Consider the following 21,484-nt stretch of genomic DNA (forward strand, 5'->3'; position numbering starts at 1 on the left):
GCCCGGCGCCGCCCGCGTTCGCGCCGCGCCTCGGCGGGTGCGGCTGCTCGGCGCGCGGACCGGGCGGACCTGTCCTGCCCTCAACAGCCCGCGACGCCAATACGACGTGTGCGGGCTGCTCGGGACGTGTTAACATTGTGTTCCATTAATGCGGCATAGACGGGCTTTCCCTGACACACCAATATCGCGTCGTATTAATACAACGTATATGGACTTGCCCTAACCTATTAACACCTGTTCTATCAGTCTGACRTAGGTGGACTCAGCCTAACACATCAATATCGTGTTATAGTAATATGACATACATGGACTTTTTCCAACATATTAATATCCTGTTGTATTAATACAGCATATACGGACTTTCCCTAACATATTAATATTGTATTCTATTAATATGACATATATGGAACTTGACCTAATGTATTAATATCATGTTGTATTAATACAGCATATATGGACTTTCCCTAACATATTACTATCGTATTTTATCAATATGACATATATGGACTTGGCCTAGCATATTAATATTGTGTTATATTAATACGACACTTTGCAAATGCCATGAGACTCTGGAGGAGGGGGGAAGATGCGGCTCACACGCATTTGCAAACCTGAGAAACTGAAGAACAAGAAAACGGTAACAAAAAGCATTTTGAAAATGGGATTTGACCCAGAGCTAGAAGAAAAAAATATATATCTATTCTTCAGGTTGAAATGTAGAGGACAGATGTGCAATAGCAATAAATACAATGCCATTTTGGAGGGGATGATTTGATAAGACAAAGTATGAAGAATGTCTGGAGAAAAGAGAGATGGCAAATGTCTGTTAGGAAGAAATATTAGAGAACAGAGAACTGTGCATGCCCCGGAGGAAGAGGATAACAAGTTCATACAATCCAAAATCAATGCAATTCGGGTCCTGCTCAAAGGAAACAGCAAAAAGATGAGAAAACAAATAGTTGAGGARAACAACACATATTTTTCTTCTACGGAATTATATAAAAGTCGTTTCCACTTTAAAGCAGTAATACCTTGCAATAAAACAAAGAAGAAAGTCGGGGTAGCGCTTCAGCAATTGTTTCTCCCGGGCAAATATTGCAAGTGCTGATTTCCATAAAACTAACAGCAGACAAATAATAAGTAACATTTTTGCACTGATACTTGCCAGAAAGCTTCACACACAATTAATTTAGTCACACAGTAACAGAGGTAAGTTTTATTTCCTTCACCGCAATACGAGGAAAAACCGCAGCAAACTAGCTGCCCCTCGGAAGTCTGTTGTTTCCAACAAACACAAAGCCAAGCTCCAAGCACAAAACCACTCTTCTGGTGCACGGATGACTCCGCTGGGGTCTGCCAGCCGCAGCCACCTTCCCCTCCGCCTCCAGGGCCCGCGCAAGGCGGCCGCCGGGCAGTAAAACAGGCAGCGAGGACTGCGGGCGCTGCGGTTTCCTTTTGCTACTGAAAACCTTGGTGCGAAGAGCCGGATAAGGACGAAAGCAGCCCAGGCGCTGGCGTTTTGCAGAAGGAAGCATGCCTGGGAGCGCGGGGACGTCGGCATCGCCGGCGCTCCCGGTACTGCYGGCTTGCGGGGGTGCCACTCTCGGATGCCAGCCGCGCGGCGCTGCTGCTCTCATGGCCATTTCCCATTCCTTGCTCCTTGGGAGAGAGCTGCAAATGGTACAAGACCGAACTCCGGCCCTGCAACAACTTTCTATTCTGCGTACAACTTGCCAGAGAATTCATCAGGCTTCACTTATTGGCATGCTGCTTATTTCTTCCATCAATTAGTTCCTCATCTACCCACCTGAAGCGCTGGCACTGGCCGCACTTGCTCCCGGGGCCAATTGCCTGGGTTTTGCAGGAAGACCCAACGTTCRCTCTTTGAGCTCCGTGTTTTCTCAGACTTTTCCTACGGCAACCGGGGGTTCACTTGCCTCGGAAAAGCAAAGGAAGAGCGGATGCRTGCAGGGCTGCAGCCGTACGTTGGGACTAGGGATCGCTGGGTCTTGCACTGCGATAGGGAAAAGAGCAGCTGGATCCATTCGAGGTGAATATTTACTTTAAAAGACACAGTGATATAGTGACCTTCACTGGTTCCTGCTTCGGCTGTTACACCGAGAGCTTCCCTGGCGAGGCAAATTTCTGCAGAATTAGAGCTGCTCTAACACTAAATCCACTAACGTTGTTGCTAAAGGAGATCTGGTTCCCCCCGAGACCYGCGATAAGCCACCAGGCTCATCGATAAGGTGCATAAAGTGCAGCCACTTGCACTTCAAGATACCTACGCATGCACTGAGGACTCCCTGCAGGCTTATGCCACGGCGTTGTATTTCGTGTAGAGCACGGGCTGGCCACCAAACGTTGCCAGCAGTATCACCGCTGTTCAAGGACGTCAGTGCACCTCGGAAGCAACCGGAAGCTTTACTTCACAGCACTCCAGATGCCGATGCTTTTGGATTGGGATGTTTGATCCATATCAGCTGAACACGGGGAAAGAAAAGGAAAGCAAACGATCTGCTCCACGCATGAATACGCAGTGGTGTTGCTGGGTGGCTAATTGCATATCCATGAACAAGCGAGTGTTTGTGCAACAGAGATGTGTCCTACTGGAAATCAAAAAGGTGTCAGCCGCAGATTTGCATTTGCAATTAATGCTCGTTCCGCCTCAAAGAATGCAACATTTTATTAGCTCTGATGCTTGCATACCATTCAATTGCAATTATTTTGTCAGGAAAAATGGAAGAGAGCCGTAATTTTGCACCACTAAGAGCTGTTCATTGAAGGATCTCTTATATTATTGTCTTTTTAAGATGATACAGAAGGAAATTAAAAGCAAAGTCTGCAGAAAAGGAACTAATCAGTTCTCCTTTCATTAGTTTCTTTGGGATCTCTAAGCATACAACAACTATTAGGAGCCTTCCTCCTTGCAAAAAAGCCCCAAGCAAAAATCACAAAATAGCTTAAAAAATCCRTATAAGGAAGACACAGTGGAGATCTGGAGATAGCAGATAGCTTTTAATGCACTTCCCTTTTTTTCTGGACTCACTGAGTTTAATCCTGATTTGAATCCCAAGGGAAAATGTCAGTGTCCGTTCACTTCATCTTAAACCCTTCTAAAGCATTTGTCCTTATCAGAAAACAGTAATATAATCAGTCATAATTCAGCRTGTTGCACAGTCTGTTCATACGGAAGATTTAGCTGAGGAAAGACGACTCTGGCAGGTCATGACTACAGTGCTTTGGCAGGGAGCTGCGAGGGGAGATTAGAGAGCAATTTCTCTGAATTACCATGCTAGAAAGGCATGAGAACCACTTTCTTCAACGTTAAAAATAATATCCCTGAAAAAATAGTGATTTCAGTTAAAGATACCAGGGAAGCATCTAATGCTATTGACCTCAACAATAAAATTCCTACTGACTTCACTAGATTAAAGGCTTCATTTGCTGGGTCTTTAGKAGAGGAAAATGTGAATATTTCTACACATTTTAGAAGAGACTCACCAAATACCTCTAATGCAGTCTAGTGCACACCTTTACACACACCTTTAAATACACACCAGAAGTAAGAAATCTTTGGTCAGAAGCGCACAATCTCTGCTCCCACTTACCTCGTTCATGGGCTAACAGCCAGCAGGACGCTGCTTCACCACTCTTGATCCTTGATCAGCGGGACGAGAAGATCCCTGGAGCTGTGAGCGCACCAGCTTCCTTCCAAACTCGCAAACATCCTTTGCTGTTGAGCTAATTAACCATCTTTAGCCTCCCTGCTTAGACTCCGCTATTATGTATGTGACTGCATAAACAAATTAAAGTTATAAATTCCTTTGCACAGGAAAGAAAATCCCCAGAGAAGCAAGAATCAAATTTAAAACTCAATTTCAAAACGCAGACGCTGCCAAGCATCTCACCACATCTGATTATGGAATCCACTTGTGGCCTCAATCCCTCCCCAGTATTTACTGTCGGATGGCAACAGTTTTCCTTTTAATGGGCTAAATAATCTATCTTTTAAATAAGGGTTTGTTTTTCTCTTGCTTATTAGCACTCCTGTTAAGGGATATCCATGCAATTCGGGGCCTAGGGTATAATACCAGTGTGTGACTAGGCAAAGGGGTCAATAATTGTTTTTTCAAAAACTGTTTTATAGCTGGGTTTCAGGATTTGACCTCTCCTTAAAAAGTTAAGAGTGGGATTTTCAGAAATATTCTGCATTAGCCTAACTGCATCAGGGAGGACTCTGAAAATCCCATCCTTAGTCCTGAGCTCTTTAACGAATAGCTTTAAATTCTGATCCAAATATAAACCAGTGCAGCGGTATCAATCTGAGTAAACAGAGAAGTTGAAACCATGGCGCTAAYATTGTAAGATGGCATTACATCTGGTACCAAATGCTAAAAGTCTCCCTTGTTAATTATTTCCACTGCTAATTGCTGTAGCAGAAACACAGTCATTGCTGGATACGGCRGTGAGGTTGCATCAAGGCAGCGTCAGGGCAGCTAACTCTGTGAGACAGAAAACAAGGCATTCGCTCCCCAGGTTTAACACCCTTATCGCCTCTGCCCCAAACGGGGGAAGATACATGTAGTTCCTGCTTTGTGTTAGAAAACTAAGGTGTTCAAAGCTCGGATGTCTCGTCAAGAGCCAGAAGACACAACCCCRTTATCAGCACCTCAAGCCTCCCCCAAGGAGCTTGGGGAGTCCCAGGGGAAGATCTGTGGCACCCTTGAAAATCTGGGCAGCGGACTAGAGCCAGCATGTGATGCAGGAGACGCTGGTCTCCCTCTTCTCCCCCAAACATCCCATGCGGCCTTGAGTATGGCACCTTGAGGGCCCGTGGGTATTCACACACTTCAATTCCACTAAGTAGGATGTCCGAAAGCCTCGGATCACATCTAAATTCCTTCAGAAATCTCGCTTTTGATGTCTCCAGCTGCATCTGTATTATCAAATCAGCTCAGGGCTCTGTCAGTACTAGCATTCATCCCCCTCGTGATTTACACAGATTTACAGGCTGCCCTGCACTGGCTCTAATTCAGTACCAGCTCTCCCATTAGCAAGCCCAGGCATGAGGAGCAGGGAAGGGTGACGGGCTCGCACGCGGTGTCTGACTCTCCAGGACAGGTGGACACGACTGAGTTAAGCCAGTAGCTCTAAGATCTTATGACTAAACTCCAGCAAGGAAATGAAAAGCAGCATCAGCACAGGGAAATGCAGAAGCTGTGTGTAAAATGAGAACAGCTCTGCTCATGGACAGGGATCGCAGGCCTATGTTAGATTTTACTTACAGACTCTGGAATGGGGCCATCTAAGGGAAAAAGGGCTGTAGAGGCAATCAGTTTTCCCATTCTTCCAGTAATACCACCATACAGTTTGTTTTGTGCTTCTGAAGCAAACAATTGCACATTCACAGTTGGAGGTAGGGTATAAATATTGTCTCTGGCTGATCCCTTGATCCAGTCATCCTAGCTGAATTAATCACATTCGCAAATCAGTCCAGGATTTGCTGCTGTCAGAGCAGATGGCCAGGCAGACTGYGTCTGGGAGCGAGGCGGGCACATGCTCCTTCCAATTAGCCAGCAGCATTTTCCAACGGGGGATATTTAAAATGAGACATTATCTCAAGAAACGCTACGTSTCTCTCGCTCCTCGCTCAGCTCAGTGAGGGCAGCGATCCCTGGATTTCTGCTGTGCTTCTGCCTTCTAAAGCTCTAGCCAAGGCACAGGATGGCTGGCACCCCCGTTCCTTGCAGCTGAGCATCGTCTGCCTTGTTTTCGTTTACACTCTTCCCATTTTCTGCACAAAAGAGGTGACAACAACAGATGCTGCTCGGCTTGGTGATTTCCGGCATGCATTATGTATCACTGCGGAGCCGAGCGCTGCAGAAAAGGGAAGAGAAGCTGCATTCACGCTCCGAGCTGCCTTCCATGGCACGTAACAGCAGGAACGGGTAACAGGGCGCCTTTCAAAGAGCCTTGACRGGACTTCCCCATTGCAACAGCAGATCTGCCGCGAAAGACAGTCACGCTGTTTTCCCAGTGTTCACATCTGTTCCGCATTCAGCGTCTTCCTGGACTACAGTTGCCGTCCTCTCCCCTCTGTCTCCTGCGAGAGCCATCGGGGGGTTTTGGTTAAGCTCTAGCACATTCTGTATGAGATATCTCACCACCACAGGTGAACTGAGTTACCTTAGAGCATGTTTGCAGCCCCTGAAGGAATGAAACATTACAAAACAGTCTAGAGAAAACAATCCTCTGYGGAGGATTTTCCTCCTTTTTGGAGGCTGGCAAGTCTTGTTCTGTTTTTCGCTGCAACACAGGAACAATCCAACTAGACCAGGCTAAAGGCTCATTCAGCTGTCAGGGCTCTCCCATGCTAGTGTGCCCTAGCCACCCCCCCCCCACAGGTGACGAGGACTCCCCTGCTTTGTGGGGCATCACCAAAACTGTAGCTGGTGCGACTGTGCAAACACACTGGCACAGGTGCTGGCCCACCAGCCACGCATCCCATTTTTGTTCCAAGGGGTGAAATCGTCACTGCTGCCACACAGGAGCCTTGCAGGAGAATAACCCCCAAGCCTTTCGCTGCCAGGAGACCCTGGCACACAGGGACACTGCCCCAGCTCCTCCAAAACTGGCTGCACTTCTCTCTCTTCTCCTTTTTCATCTSTGCTATCCCTATCCAAGGCCCTGCCAAGTCATGGGATCCCCTTAGCAAACTCCCCCTAGCCCTGGCCAAGGCATCTGTTCATACACCAGGAAGAGAAAGCTCCAGCTGCAGGTGCTCTTCAGGCTACACGTACATTGCAAGTCTGTACTGTTGCACAGAGCTTTCCACTTTGTTCTCATTCCCTTCGCTAGCTCTGACTCTTACTGAGCGCACACAGCTGCTCTTCTCACAGCACTATTACAAATCAAACACCTTTCCTGAATTAAAGCAACTGCTCTTTATATCCCTAGATCTTTCTGCAATTCTTTAGTCAGCTTTGTTTTCACTATCTCAATGATCTAGTAGTATCAGTAAACTGCTACCTTATTTTCTAAATACACMTATTCAATGCCACAGGACTCCACAGGTGACATCTTTGTTGTGAGAGCTATTCATTCCTAGCCTTCCCCCCACACACACACCTTTAACCAGCTGTTCTTCCTCTAAAGAGAACCATTCTTCTTCCACAGCAGCTTAGTTATTTTTTCAGAGCTTTTGACAAGAGTTGTAACATACTTAGGTGACCAAGAAGTCATTCATTAACCAGATGTGCTGAACCAGATGTGCATCAAGTCCACCAAAGAGCCATTAGATTTGCAAAGGGTTACTCTCACCTGAAAACAAAGGTTTAACTTCTATCATGTTTAATCTGTGGTCCATTAATGCTGTTCTTCAGCACTGGCAGAAACAGAATAGCTGTCAGCTACTGAAGCAGAATTCCTTGGATTATCTTTGATCACTTTTTCAACAAGATAAAAAAATCTCCAAAGACAAGGAAAAGAAGAAAGTCAACAGGAACGAAGAAACAGTAGAGCACTTCAATGAAATGAATCTAGTGTTCTTGGGCAAAAGCAGGGAACACATGAGCCAACAACTATGAGAAGGAAAAGGTAGGACTAAGTTGCTTCAACTCCTTCAACCTATGGGGTCTCCTTGAGAACTACTGCAATGTGGGACAGTTGGCACCTGCACCCTGTATTCTTTCACATCTCCAGATTATGCCAGGAGCCTTGATCTTGTGGGAGAAGTGCAACATGAACATCTAAGTGGTATTTCAGAATCCCACCAGAGCCCCTTGCTGTCGTGTGGCCCAAGTAATACAGTTCTGAATTTCGAGACACAAAGGTGCAAAGCAGTGGACAAGGACAGCAGTTATCCCACGGTGCTCCAGCAGCTGTTGTCCTTTACATCTTTTGGGAGTGGYGGTGGTAAGGGAGAGGAAAGAGGAATTTTTACATACAGAAGAGCAAGTGAAGAAGCATATTCAAGACTGAATCCCACACAAGTTCAAAGCAAACCCTGGGAAGCTAAGAAAAGGAAGAAAGTCATGCCTGATATTTATGGCCTTCCCCCCTCACAGACCCTCATTCTAGATGGGCTACTTTGCAATTAACACAGGGAACAGAACCTTTTAATTAAACATTTTATTTAAACCAATACAAGCACCATGCTTAGCAAAAAGATTTGGTTTAAAGTAAACATGCAATGTGAACTAGCAGAGACTAAACAGCATATGGAAGTTGTACTGGTTACTGATAGTTTCATGGAAYTGCCAAGTTATCAAGACCGGCCATGAACCTCTCTTGCACCTTTTGCGATCTGCAGCACTGGTGCCAACCCTGACACGTCACGGCACACAACAAGCCGCACCGAGTCTGACTCATGTAACAAAAGCAAGAGTTTCATTGCATTCCTTCTCRTGTCCCATTACACCTCCATTTCGCAGTTACTAGAAGTATTTATCAAAAAAATCCTGCTCAAAACTTCTTTTCTGAGCACACTAAAGTGAGGAATTGGATCAACTCCCTTGCTTTTACATTTTTGACTCAGACCCTTGATAGCAGTTTAATATTGTTTCTGGACTAACAATTTTATATTCTAAGATACAAAAATGGAATCCTGGTACAAATGTGTAAGATGCTCCTTTGGAGAAGTGGAAAGGTGTCAACACCTGCATTATTGCCTCCTTTGATAGATCAAAACAGCGTTCRTGATACTAGAAACACTTTTAAACCAAATATCAGCATTTAAACATTTTTTGTGAAAAATATTCAAACACTACAAATCCATTTTATGGCCTAACATGCAAACTCATGCTTTAATTCACCTTACCATCGGTTAACAGGATTACAAGAGCTGTATCCCAGCCACTTATTCAATATTTAAAAGCAAACCAGATTAATTGTGGCAGAAGTCTCTCTTTACAAAAGGCCTTCAGGCTTAACTTAGGCCAAGAATTTTATGGCCCACTTAAACTCCTGAAAAATAGGAGCTCACAATGGAAAATACTGACTCTCAGACCTTTAGCTACAAAGGCTCACCTAGGTGGCATTAGATAATTCATGTTGTCCTTTAGTTCGAGCACTCTTTAGAGATCTAAAAATTCAGACAAATGTATGATTACAGACAGGCAACTCAATAGTAAAGCGCAGTCAGAACACACTGGCCTTCTGAACACGGACACATCTGCTTCCCACTCATCTTAAGGGAGCAGCAGTAAGGAAAGTGCAGTTCTAAGGATAAGATGGGAGAAGTATGTTATGAAAACATGTATTATTTGTGCAGGACAGATTTCGATATAATTAATGTCTTTAATTAATTTAGCATTACTGGCCTCCTAATTTAAACACTACTACCTAAATCTCAAGAGCCTAGGACAGTAAGTAGCAGCAGATAGTTGTGTCAAAACACTGCATTAAAAATACGGAAACCACAAACAAGCCTAGAACAGCAAACATCCTCTGCACAGTCATTCTCCAGCTACCTGCAGCTGCTTCCTCACTTCCACGGCTAAGAGGAGAGGGGAAGGAGGTGCAGCTACCAAGTAACACAGCTTGAAGAACGGTACTGGTGGGCTGAGCAGCATCAACACCATCTTTCACAAGACTACGGGCTTGAAAGCTCTCAACAGGATTTGTTTGCTTTCTAGAAGACTTGAGGGGCAGCACCTAAGGCAGAAAGTCCTTAGGCGGAGGAAACAAGAACGTCAAAGGGAAGAGAAAAGCAGTACTCGGAATGAAGAATTCCCGTACACTGATACGGCCATAAGCAGCAGTATTTGCTTGGCAGGAGGCGCAGTGATCCAGGGATGGAGAATCAAGTTCAGTCTGGCTGCAGCAGCTCCTCCCCGCTCCCCCGAAGGGAGGCCCCTTCTACAAGTACTTTTGCCAAGCCCTGTGCAAGCAGCAGCTGGATGCTGGCAGCCCACCAGCGTACAAAGTACGATGACAAAGACTAATAATCCAGTTTTCCCCACTGCAAGGCAAGTTGAACATTACAAGTGGCAGCCTCCCCCACACACTGCACTTTGACATGTCTTACCTTTAGCACAATACCAGCAAAACAAGACTCTTGCTGTTTTAAGACTGATGCTTAGAGCGACACCATTCCTTAAACCAAAGTCTTATTTATACAAGTTTGTCACAAAGAAGGTGGTGTTTTTACTGACCTGTAGTACAGAATGATCAAGTTTCATAATCAATATTTTCTGTCCAGGGAAATCAATGTTGTTCCAGTTCAATATGTTAACACATAAATCTTATTTCCTTTAATTACAAGCAAGTATTTATTTCCTGCACTGAAAGATCAGTTTAATCAGATCTTAACATCTGCGTTTTGAAGAGCTCCTCCCAAGTCAGATTTGTACACAAATGACTGAGCAGTAACACCAAACTAAGAAGAGATTTACCAGCACTGAGGACCTCTGCATGTGAATTCCATGTGATCTTAGGTGAATGAGGAGTGTCTTAGCACTAACACAACATAGGTTTTCATGCACCTTCCTTCAGCACAGGTTTCACAGCATGAAATACTGGCCTCTTAATGTAACACTGCGTTCTTTTTTCAAACAGATCTGTTAGGGCAGCTGTACTTTAAGGTATGTTGTTATCAACAGGAAGCTGCTCTTCCACAGATACTTAATTCAGTAGCACAACAAACACTCATGAGCTRGATAGTGAGATACTGTCACATGAGTACTCCTTTTGCCACTGCATGCGCTGAACATGATGTCACATATCAGACAACTATTCTACTCGATATAAAACAGACCTGTAAAAAGACTGGTCATTTATAAAAGTTAAATACTATTTTCACATTAGAATCTTTGCTGTTTCAAAGAGATGAACTGTAAATAAAATCAAAATCAAATTATCACATATGCAAAAGTGGAATGTAATTTTGGCCAACAAGCAGTTAAGAAAGTTAAAAGACTGTCATTAAAATACTCCATAGCTATGTGTGGCCAACTTTTATAGCAAAAAAAAGAGAGATATAAATCATTCAATATCATGAAAAGCTTTAACTTCCTGGACTCCTACAAATGGAGTAGATGACTGGAATTTCAAAGAAAATGAGGTTATCTTTTAACAGATGYCAACTGCAGCACTAGGCACTAGGAAAAAGTATTACTTGGATTCTTTAACAAAGTTTTTACCAAATTTGTAATAAGTGGCAGTGTAAAATCCTTAGGTCATTTTAAAGCTAACAAATTAAAGGCACACAGTATTACCAGGTGTTCATATAAAGGAAATGAGCAAAGAGGTAAACTTCTTAACAGTGTAGTAAGTTAYATATGCAAGACATCTGGTGTGAGAGTAACCAGAGGTGTAATTCAGCCCTTAGTTATCATTTAGTTCCTGTAAGACTATATTAGCATGAGAACTGGACAGTCAAAGCTTTGCCCTGAAATTTAGTAAGATTGACTCAGTCAGCTGAGAAATCACTGGAATGACAAAAATGTTAGTTCCAGGAATTTGGAAAAGTTCATAGGGACTCAATGGAAGGATAGATGGATGGGTTTGTTGTACGAGGATTTTGTCTTTTTAATACTAAATACTTCCAGGGACTAGTTTGCAAAATTCAGAAGACATTAAGTCAAAAAGTCTGACAAGTAAGTGACTACACAATTTTTGCATATAAATGGCTAGCATACGTCATAAGGATGCATTTGTAGCTCAGAAAGAGTTAGCGTCAGCTTCCAAATCATGTTTGTAGATAGTTATAAATTCAGAATTGAACTATTCTAATTATAGAAATATTAATCACAAGAGTGCAAAAGGAGTCCCTGCAGAGGAATATTCCCTTTAACAGGTACAAATAAGGAAACACCTGCAAAGATTTGTTACTTCAAGGAGACAGACCTGCTATTCTTTGCACAAACTTTGCACAAGAGATGTACTGCAGGAGACAGATGTAAATACAGTGCATTTTTAGATGTAAGTATTCATGTCTGGTTCCAGTATTATCAGGATGGTACATAAATACTTATTACAGAGGTTTTCTTAATGGAAGAAGCCCAGTTTCTCACGCAGCCATTCTTCAGTTAGGTCTTCTGTATTTCTTATTTCAAATACCTAAACAAAATTGCATTGTATAAATATCTGAGGTGCTTGCACTCAAAAGGTATAAGCATACGATACAATCAATACCTTTCCACACAAGTTATCTGTGGATTTTAAAATAGCTGTAATAAGCCAGTAACCAAATCAGAGTTTTCATCCGCTTTCTTGAAAACATAGGTTAATATTTTAGAGTAACAGCAGGTGGAAAATATAGAAGACCTTAAGTGGCAAGAAATATTACTAATTTGAGCAAGTGGGAATTCCATAATTCCTATTTCTAGGCTTCATTCTTGTTCTTTAAGAACATCTGCGAGAACAGCACAAGCACTACATGTTTAAGCTGCTTTGAAATGGCRCCATCTCTTACATGGAATTCCTTAACTCTGAGAGCAAGAGGATCACCCACTTGAAGAGTAAAAATGAATTCAATTTCTGGCCTGACTTAACCCCAAAGATCAGGAAKTTTGCTCAGCTCAAGACAGTTATTCTCCTTTGAACTGAAATACATCCATACCACAGCAGCACATTTTGCTTTCCCAAAAAGAAAAAAAACTTGGGTTATACTTCAGAATAGGAGACTTGCACAAAAAAAACTGTATAAGTCTAAAACACACACACACCTTTAACATAGTCTTGAAACAGAAAATGAGACCAAAGCTACAAATATACTCTTTACATTCCATATGGGAAAGCGACTATTTTGACCCCCTTCAAGAGAATTTAAGTTAATTCTGTATTACTAAATGGAGTCTTTGGGACGCCCCGCCAGTGGATCATCTTTTTCAGAAGAGGCAAGTTAAGTAAATTTTGCAAATTCACAGGCCTTGGAAAGTGTTTTGCTAGGCAATGAAAGCAAGAAGATTATTTTGAGATGGCTGTTGCTATTCTGACCATATTCAAAATAAAGCTATTTCTGGCACTAAATCAGTTATCTGTCTTTTCAAGCGTATAGTGTACATAGCATGCTTTTTGCAGCTAAGGCTGACAGAATTAACAGCGTTCTAGAAGGTTCACAAAAACTCCTCAGCAAACCTGCTGTTTGGTCCTTATCCATTTTACCATTTTAATCTGCTTAGAATACAATTTAGATTTTGTATCTTTTCTCATTTCCCATCCCTGCTGGAATAGTCTCTGGACACAGATTCTTGTATTCGGACAGTGATTTGCTACTATCAACTGAAATATTGATTTATTAAGTAAAATATGGAATAAAACCCCCAAAATTCAGTATTATAGCATTAAGTATTATAGCTTAACAGAAGCCAAGCTCATACACAAGCCTGAAAAATAAGAGGACTCAGCTGAATCACTGCAGAAATCACGCCAGGAGGAAGTCGCAGCAGGAGCTAGAATGAAATATGGCTCAGGGAGGGGCAAGCACAAAGCACATTTGAAGAGCAAGTAAACAACCTGAACTGGATGCAGGGGAGGGTCAGCTCCAGAAGGAAGATAATCATGTGCCTCTAATCCTGGGCTTCCATTCAAAAGCCTTTCAGACAAAATTCCTCCCACTTGACAAGTGATACTAACTACAGTATAGCTGGTCCCCAGGCTTTCACCTTCTTTTCATTAATTCTTCTGTCTCACTCAGTGGTCCTTTCTTACAAAACGTCTCTAGAAGAGGTGGAAGTTCACAATATTCCCCTTGCTCCAATATACATTTTTACCAGGACGTTAAAGAACTCAGTCAGCATAAGGAAGACACAAAAGGAATAGTGAAATCATTCTATATTGTATGAAAAACCTGAGTGACCACTGAATCTATTTACTTTTACTAGCTGAAATTAAAACATTGAGGAAATTTAAGTGCTAATTAAGCAGAAATTTCAAAGATCCCCCAAATGACAATTAGGCAACAATTTTTTTTCTTTTAATAGACCTATGCCTGCTGAATGCAGTGATTTTTTCTGGTCTCAGGGTGGAGAAAGCAAACAGAGGAAGGTTTAGAGTTGTTCAGCAATTGGCACATATTACTTACAAATACTTAAATCWGTCTAAACTTCATTCTATCATCTACTTAATTTTTACCAATCAGGAAAAGGTTCTCTCATGTAACTGATGGCTTTGGTACACAGGCACCAAACAGGTACATACTAACACAAAGAGTCAAGCAATAAGTTTTTTGCAACTGCCTTCCCTCTTGCTTCCATTTTAGACTTAAATTCTGAAGGCTATGTTCTGTAAGTATACAATCYCATAAACTGTGCAGCATGCAGCAGAACAAGTCCATAACACACTAGACTTCAGTCTGTTCTTCTCAATAAATTAATTCCCCAAAGTGAAAATACCCACCCCAATGAAAGGCATTTTGGTCTTAGAGAATGTTTTTCTTCCTCCTGTCCCTTAAAACTCCAAAAATTCCTATGTATGCTCCTTTCTTCAGTCTTCCTGAAACAGAATCTGTTCACTCTTATTTCAAATAATATCCTTCTTGTGTTAGGTTCAAGTAAGACAGAAAAACAACTTGTGAAACCTGCATTTAAGGGGGACACAGTTATTTCAACTAGTCATTTATACCTTAGTGAGTTCAGCTGTCTGTACAAGCTTATTCTTGCTCCCAGCATACATCATCTGCTGTTCAGGCTTACATCCTGTAGTTGTGAAAGAAAAGATTGTGTTTAGATATTTTGGCTGCAATACTTCAGAGAGTAGATTTTTTTTTAATCCAAACTAAAAGCTGAGTCTCCATGCAGAAGGGTGACCTAATTCTTTATATACAGTATCACCCTTGCTCTTACTTTCATACTTGAAAAGCGTTTGCTGCTTACAGTCATGTAGGTTGAATTGGTCTCAACCTACATCTGTATTTCTGCTTAGAGCTGACATTGAACATTGCAGCAGTCAAACTTTAATCACAATTCAGAATAAACAGCCAACAAAGCACTACAAACTACGACCTCCTGCCACTACAGTAGTGTTCCAATTACACCACATTAAATTCTTCACCCTCCTGCTATTTCTAGAAGATTTCCATGCCTTTGCTAGTTGCACTCATACAGCTCTGAATAGAATATGCATCTGAACAGGAATCAAACTGAAAACATGCCATGCCTGTTTGAACCACTGTTCTCTCTCCCAGTCTCCCCCAAACCCTCCAGCTGAACTGATAGCTCAAAACGACTTTTGTTGAACACAAATCAGAGCATCTTCAGTCACAGCTGACATTAAGTAGATGGTTAGACTTCCAACTGATGACTACAGACCATAAAGAACATTATCTAAATTATCTAAACTATCTGTTCCTATGAAGTACTCTAAGTTCACCTGCTTTAGCTATTTCAGGGTCTTCCAGGAAAATTCTTACTGCTGTTCCAACTCTCGGAATATCCTTCTGAAGAGAAGTAACACCCGTAACACTTGCACAGAGATGCTCTGGTAACTACAGACGAAGATGCTCACTAGTTGCTAAACTCTTTTACCTGCCTGGTTATTCTAGCTCCAAAAAGGATAAAATAAAGCAATTAATTTATCTTCTTCTAGAGGATAACAAGGATAATCCAGCAATACCAGAAAGCTTCCCTATTACAATTCAGAACACACAGATGGAAGCCACAGGGGCAGTTCAGCCTGTGACTGGATTTGGACTTCACAGAGCTATTTGACTTCTATTAAAATCACACAGTTCCCAGTGCAGTCTAGTCTATACTGAGGGTTGCTGGAATGGAAGCAGAAGCTACCAGTCAATAAACTTGGGACAATCTAAGGTTCCAGTTTCCTCCTCCCTGAGCAGTGCCTGCTCATCCCAGCGCATTCACCTGCCCAGATCTCAGTTACAGAGCACTCTATTCTCCTCCATCCCCAAAGCCTTTACATCTGCACATCACAGCAGTGTTTGGAGGCATCCTTTTTTGCTGCCCATCACACACAGGCCCCCTGGAAAATCTCCCTCGCTAATTCCATGCCTTTTAGAGTCCTGTTTTATCCCAATCCCTTTTGCGGGAGCATGTGTTCCCATGCCATACTGAGAACAAGACAAATTTCTTCCCACCCAATCACTTCTATCAAAATAGCAAGACGATAGAGATATCCAGAAACCTTCAGCAAGACATGGTCATTTCCAGCCCTCTCCTCACTCCTGATCAGACCAGGCCCAGAACATATTTCAGGGATTCCCCAAGATTTGGGGAGAGGTGGACAAGAAACACGTTAAAGTAAATCTACATGAATAGATGCAGCATGCTCTAGGCTCCTGTCATTTACATCAGTATGTTGCTGAGCATGTCACCAAGAACACAGTGGGTGCAGACAAAAAGGTGGGCACACCTTTTGGAAGGCTATACAGGGAACTAGCTTTTCTGTTCCACCTTCAGAAATTATGGGGGCAGGGGGGATCTCCTCTACCCCGCTTCCTCCCCGGTGCTCTAGATGCAAACCCCAAATGCAATGAAAACCTCTAGCAACTAAGGAGATCTGGGCAGATGTAAGTATTGACACTTGCAACAAGCTAACAGTGGGGATGGAGCTATTACGCCAGAAATTCCTCTTTACCACAGAAGGTCTCCAGCTAACACTGCAGCTTTACAGTGCCTTGATTCCAGTACTGGCATAAATAAGTTTATCCTTAAACATCTGAATCCCTGTTCGAGGATTAAGCMCTCATTTATCTTCTATAGCAAAGAACGTTCCATGTTTACAGTACACAGTAGCTATCATTCACAATGTTCACTCACCAACTGGACTGGAGAAGATAAAGCACAATGGATAAGAAACTCTTCCATCATCATGCTGATACTTGTAACTATACACAATGAATGTTTTTTCTGAGGTTAAAGAAACTAAAAAACAATGATTTTATTGGGCTATAACCCTCAGTTATCAGAGCTTAATGTAGGCACAAAACAGTTCTCCCTCAGTCTTGCATTCTAGAAGATGCTTTGACTTTGGTAAGTAGTCTCACTGTTCTCCTATCTTCACTTTCATCTGCTGTCTCAAATCCACGTTTGACTTTCAGAACTGACCCCACTTTTCTTTACCAACCCCTCCCACATCGGGGGGCAAGGGGTGTTTCTGTATTGCTGTTTCACATCACATCACGTTAGTGGGCTAAAAATCACCCTTTTCATTGCAAACAGTCTTCYCCTCAGCTTTGTAAAAAGACTTCCCACACCCACCAGTAAGTTTTTGACTTCATGAAAGCCAAATTCTTTCCTTGAAGACCAAGCACTGCTTTGTTTCAGGTGTTTTGCTGAACTTGAACTCAAGTTTTAGCCAAGATTCTTCCTTTATAGCCTCCTACTGCACTATGTTCATGAAAAGGAAGATTAAGAATGGCACCTGGAATAATGCCAGCCAGCCTCTGAGGAAAACAGGAACTCTTCCCTAAATCACACACCTACACCCCTCCCAAAATCAGTTACAACAGCAAAAAAGCACGGGCCACTTACTGAGAAATTATCAAAACGCATCCTAATTTACACAGGCAGTTTACTATATTTATAAGGAGCCACACACAAAATTGGTATACTTTACTCATTTCTTGACACTAACAGTAGCGTGGCTTCAGTTTGTTGCCTTTTAAACTATATTCTCTAACATTTGGGGGAAGTCAGATCTCAGGAAAGGCTCAAGTGTTATCGGTCATTGTTATAACTAAGTCTTTACGAAGYGGGACACAATTGTTCAGTGCCTCCCGAGAGCTGATCCCTATGTTATTTCACTAATAGAACATTAATAGAGTTGCACTAAGGGCAAGCATTGGCATACAAAAGGGGAAGTCCGACTTGGAACATGCTGAACAGTTTCCAGGAATGAACGATCCCAAACGCCAGCAATGTAAGAAGGATATCGAGGTTGTCTCTCGGGCAGCTCGTCTTTTAGCTCATCAGGAGAAATACCCTGGTAACATTAAACACAAGCAATATTTGAACAAATTAACTTGCAGTTACATACTATGAAGGCTGAAACAACAGAATAGCGAAACAGCTGTAAGTTAGATACACATCTACAATTTAACTGATAATGATCTCTTGCACAAATTACTAGAGCAGTTTAGGAAAACTTGTCTGTTAATAGATTCCTATGATTAAATAGGATTAATGTGAGCATAAATAATCATCCCTATTTTAGACATAATGAGTTTAGAAAACATTTTTGGCTCTAGTTGGATATGCTGGCAGCTACCCTGCTTTTCTAACTTTACTACTAAACAGAAGCAAGCACACCCAAAAGAGTATCTGTTAAAATCAACTACATAAATGGTGCTTTTGGAAATTCAGTCCTTCCTTCTTAAGCAAAGTCCCTGTTCTCCTCAGATGTTACATTAACCCCTACATTCTAGGGAATAAGAGCTTTAATACCCAAATTCCTGCAAAGGATTTAATTTTGCTCTATGTACCATCAAGAAACACTACACACCGGGCTGACCCCGGTATGCCACCTATCATATTCAGAGTCTGCAAAGGATTAGCAATGCTAGCTTCTAATTGATGGCAAATCAGTTCAGAGTCAAATATGCAGATCAACATGGAAATGCAGCAGAAATCTCTTCAAAAAGCTAGCAGGTGCCAAAAGATGCTTTCTACATACAATATTATGCTGTAACAGCTTTAGATTAAGTTTTGTGCAATTAATTAGTCAACTCAATTGCTTCTGCAAAGTTCCACTATTAATAGTGCTGTGTTTTACATGCAGAGTGACCATGCATTTAAATAAGCTCATGACCCAAATTAGATTAAGAGTTTGATAACGATTTGAAACTAAGGCAGTACCTTAGAGACAACAATACATTGCAGGCTGAAGATACTCTTATTTACAATTCATTTAACAAACCTCATGCTCCTCATCCAGTACCACCAGCTGTTTATCCTTGTCGATTTTCACTATAAATCAAAACAAAATAGATCAACTTTTTATAAAAAGATGCTTACATCCACCCACATTTTAACTGTTGTTCAGCCATCACTTTATACAATGTATGGATGAAGCTTTTTATATTCCCCCAGCAGTACAGTCCTTGTGCTTCCCTTCTGCTCTTCAGTCCCTATCCCATGAGTTCACAAAATCTTTGCAATCAGAAGTGCACAGTCTAAGTGTTGTTCATTGCAATGTTTCTTTTTTCAAATTTCAAAGACAGAAAGGTCAAAGTCTCTTACTTCAGGGCTACAGAGCTGACAAACTCAAGATGAGCATGCCTTGACTTTTTTTTTTTTTTTTTTTGCTATCATTTTACAACTAGTGGTGGACCTTAGGCCACATGCAAGTATCAATACTCTGCTAAGAGCAAATGAAGTCAAGTCCCGTATCACAAGAATAGCATTGCATTATTATTAAAATTACAGAGGGGATGGCAGGTACTGAAGCTTAGACCAGAAGCGGTCTTCTTGGATCACATTTAGCTGTTGCAGGAGCAAAGTTACATGGGAAGGAAGAGAGGAGATAGGATTTTCTGCAAGACCTTGCAACTTTTGCCAGGAATGTTTTTAACTTACTTATAATGGCAGCATTGTTGGTTTCTTTACGAAACCGGAATTTTCTGAGTTTCTCCACCAGGTCTTCAGCAACATCACAAACCACCAGAGATTCACTCTACAAAAGGGAAACAGCAGAAGGGAGGGAAAGACAAGGGAAATCTTTCGAGTAAAACAGAAAAAAGGCGTCACGCACGTGTGCACAGGACAAACTACTGAAGTGGAACTACTTGCAACCTGTTGAAAGTTTCAGAAATGTACATAAGCCAGAAAAAAAGATGAAAGCAGATTTTAAGAACACAAGAACAGAACACTTATCTGTTCTTTTATCCTGTCTCAAAGCCATATAGCTTTATTAGCTATTTCTAAAGCCAGGTTATTGTGAAATATTTATCTTATGAAGGATTCCTATTTCTGCAACATAGTTCTTAAACAGAAGCAAATTTACAGTGCGTTTGTCAAGACTAGTCCTGAAGTTAGAGTCCCTTAAGGTAGCAGTAAAGTGGTTAAAATAATTTAAAGGCTTCGAGTCATAAGAGCTATCATTAGTATTTCAGAAGAACACAGACTCTAACCAAGGGGCACCACCTTTTTATCCACAAAAGTATTAACTGAGCTTTTGAGATTTGCACATATGCAGAAAGCATTTAAACATTTTAATCAAAAAGTTTGCATATTTTTCCTTGTGTGTTTAAGTTCCTAACTCCAAATCTTCAGAATATCCAAGTAACATATTACTCATCATACTGAAGATGGGGAAGGAAATGAATATTTCACAAGCAACCCTGCAGGTTATCTTCCATTATACATGCAATTTTTAACTGTACCAGGGCAACCACCGCCATTTCCGGAGCAACATTTTATACATGCAACCAACCTCTATCACCACAGCCAACCCAAGGAAGAAAAGCTGATTTACCACCTCCAGCTAACTCATATTATTGTACTTGTACATTTCTAAAGCATCAAGGTTTTCCTGTCAAAGTTGCTATACTTCAAGAAGTCTTTTTAAAAAAAAAAAAAAGCTCAAATGAAAAAGATACTTGCAAAACAATCACAAGATCTACTAAATAGTTGCTTCATTGAGACAGAACACAGCTTATGTGTCAGAAAAATTACTGTTTAAACTCTGAGTTCTGGCTGCTCATCAGACCCTTCTTGATTTGAGCACTGGCCTATTTGCTAGGTTTCCTCAAAAAGCATACAGGTGTCTCTGCTTCCCCTGCTTTCAAAACCACCTGGCAAATATCCTGTCATGTTTGTTATTATTCCTAACAAACTCACACCTTCATCAGCTCCTGGCAGAATGCCTTGCATCTCTGCTTCCTTGCAACAGCTGGAGAGGCAATCAGGCTCTGTTGTGACAGGACTCTATTATTTTAAGATCAGGCACTGTGTGTGCAGCCTTCACTTTTTTGCCTGTTTTCCATAAAATTTAAAGACTTTTCTTGGCTCCCTCATATCCACAAGTGCCGTTAGTATCCACTCTCATTATTTCAGGAGGTCTCTACTTCAGAGAGAGTTCAGGGGCTGTGTTTCAAGGGTGAAGTGATATTCTACACAAAATACTCTTTTTTATTTTCTTCCTCCTTAAAGAGGCATTTCTTCCAGTCCCGCAGACTTGGGCTAAGACTCCACACCAGCTTCCTGCCCTCTTCCAGCAGACACCGCAGGATGAGCAGCTGTCTCGGTTATACCTGCGCAGCCCCACAAGTATAAAATCCTGAAAGAAATTTAAGCTCTGCCGCAAAACACATGGTGACGGCGGGTTCAGACCACCTGCCGGGGGCTGAGCTGGCTCACCAGGACCAGCTTTAGTGAGAAATAAAGAATAAGGGAAGCGAAGCTAAAAGCACTGTACACAGAAGGGCGCCCGAGAGGAAAGCGAGCGAGGCGGCCGCTTCCCCCGCGGGGCAGCGCAGCCTTAACGGTCAGCGGGACCGCGAGGGCGCCCGCAGGGCAGGGCGGGGCAGGGCCCGGCCCGCCCGCCCGCCGCGGGCCCCTCACGGCACCTGCTCTCCCCCCTC

The 21,484-nt window shown here is 42.1% G+C and overlaps 2 protein-coding genes across 2 annotated transcripts in view; both read right to left on the bottom strand.

Annotated features, from left to right (window-relative positions):
• Positions 1 to 3,620, bottom strand: part of CNIH1 (cornichon family AMPA receptor auxiliary protein 1) — an 11,685-nt gene extending 8,065 nt beyond the window's left edge. The window contains exons 1-2 of the mRNA XM_026056074.1: positions 3,612 to 3,620; positions 1,808 to 1,912 (exon numbers count right to left, since the gene is read on the bottom strand). Of these exons, the coding sequence (XP_025911859.1) occupies positions 1,808 to 1,912; positions 3,612 to 3,620 (114 nt within the window). The remainder of the gene's footprint in view (positions 1 to 1,807; positions 1,913 to 3,611) is intronic.
• Positions 3,621 to 8,118: 4,498 nt separating this feature from the next.
• On the bottom strand, positions 8,119 to 21,372 carry GMFB (glia maturation factor beta). Its single transcript, XM_026056057.1, has 7 exons — positions 20,742 to 21,372; positions 19,479 to 19,575; positions 18,820 to 18,869; positions 17,837 to 17,886; positions 16,722 to 16,804; positions 14,569 to 14,642; positions 8,119 to 12,063 (listed from the first exon to the last, which is right to left on the bottom strand). The coding sequence occupies exons 1-7, from the start codon at positions 20,772 to 20,774 to the stop codon at positions 11,992 to 11,994; spliced, it is 459 nt and encodes a 152-aa protein (XP_025911842.1). The 5' UTR covers positions 20,775 to 21,372; the 3' UTR covers positions 8,119 to 11,991.
• Between the last annotated feature and the right edge of the window lie 112 nt (positions 21,373 to 21,484).

Source organism: Apteryx rowi, unplaced genomic scaffold (genome assembly GCF_003343035.1).
Source record: "Apteryx rowi isolate R43461 unplaced genomic scaffold, aptRow1 scaffold_13, whole genome shotgun sequence".
NCBI classification, from domain to species: domain Eukaryota; kingdom Metazoa; phylum Chordata; class Aves; order Apterygiformes; family Apterygidae; genus Apteryx; species Apteryx rowi.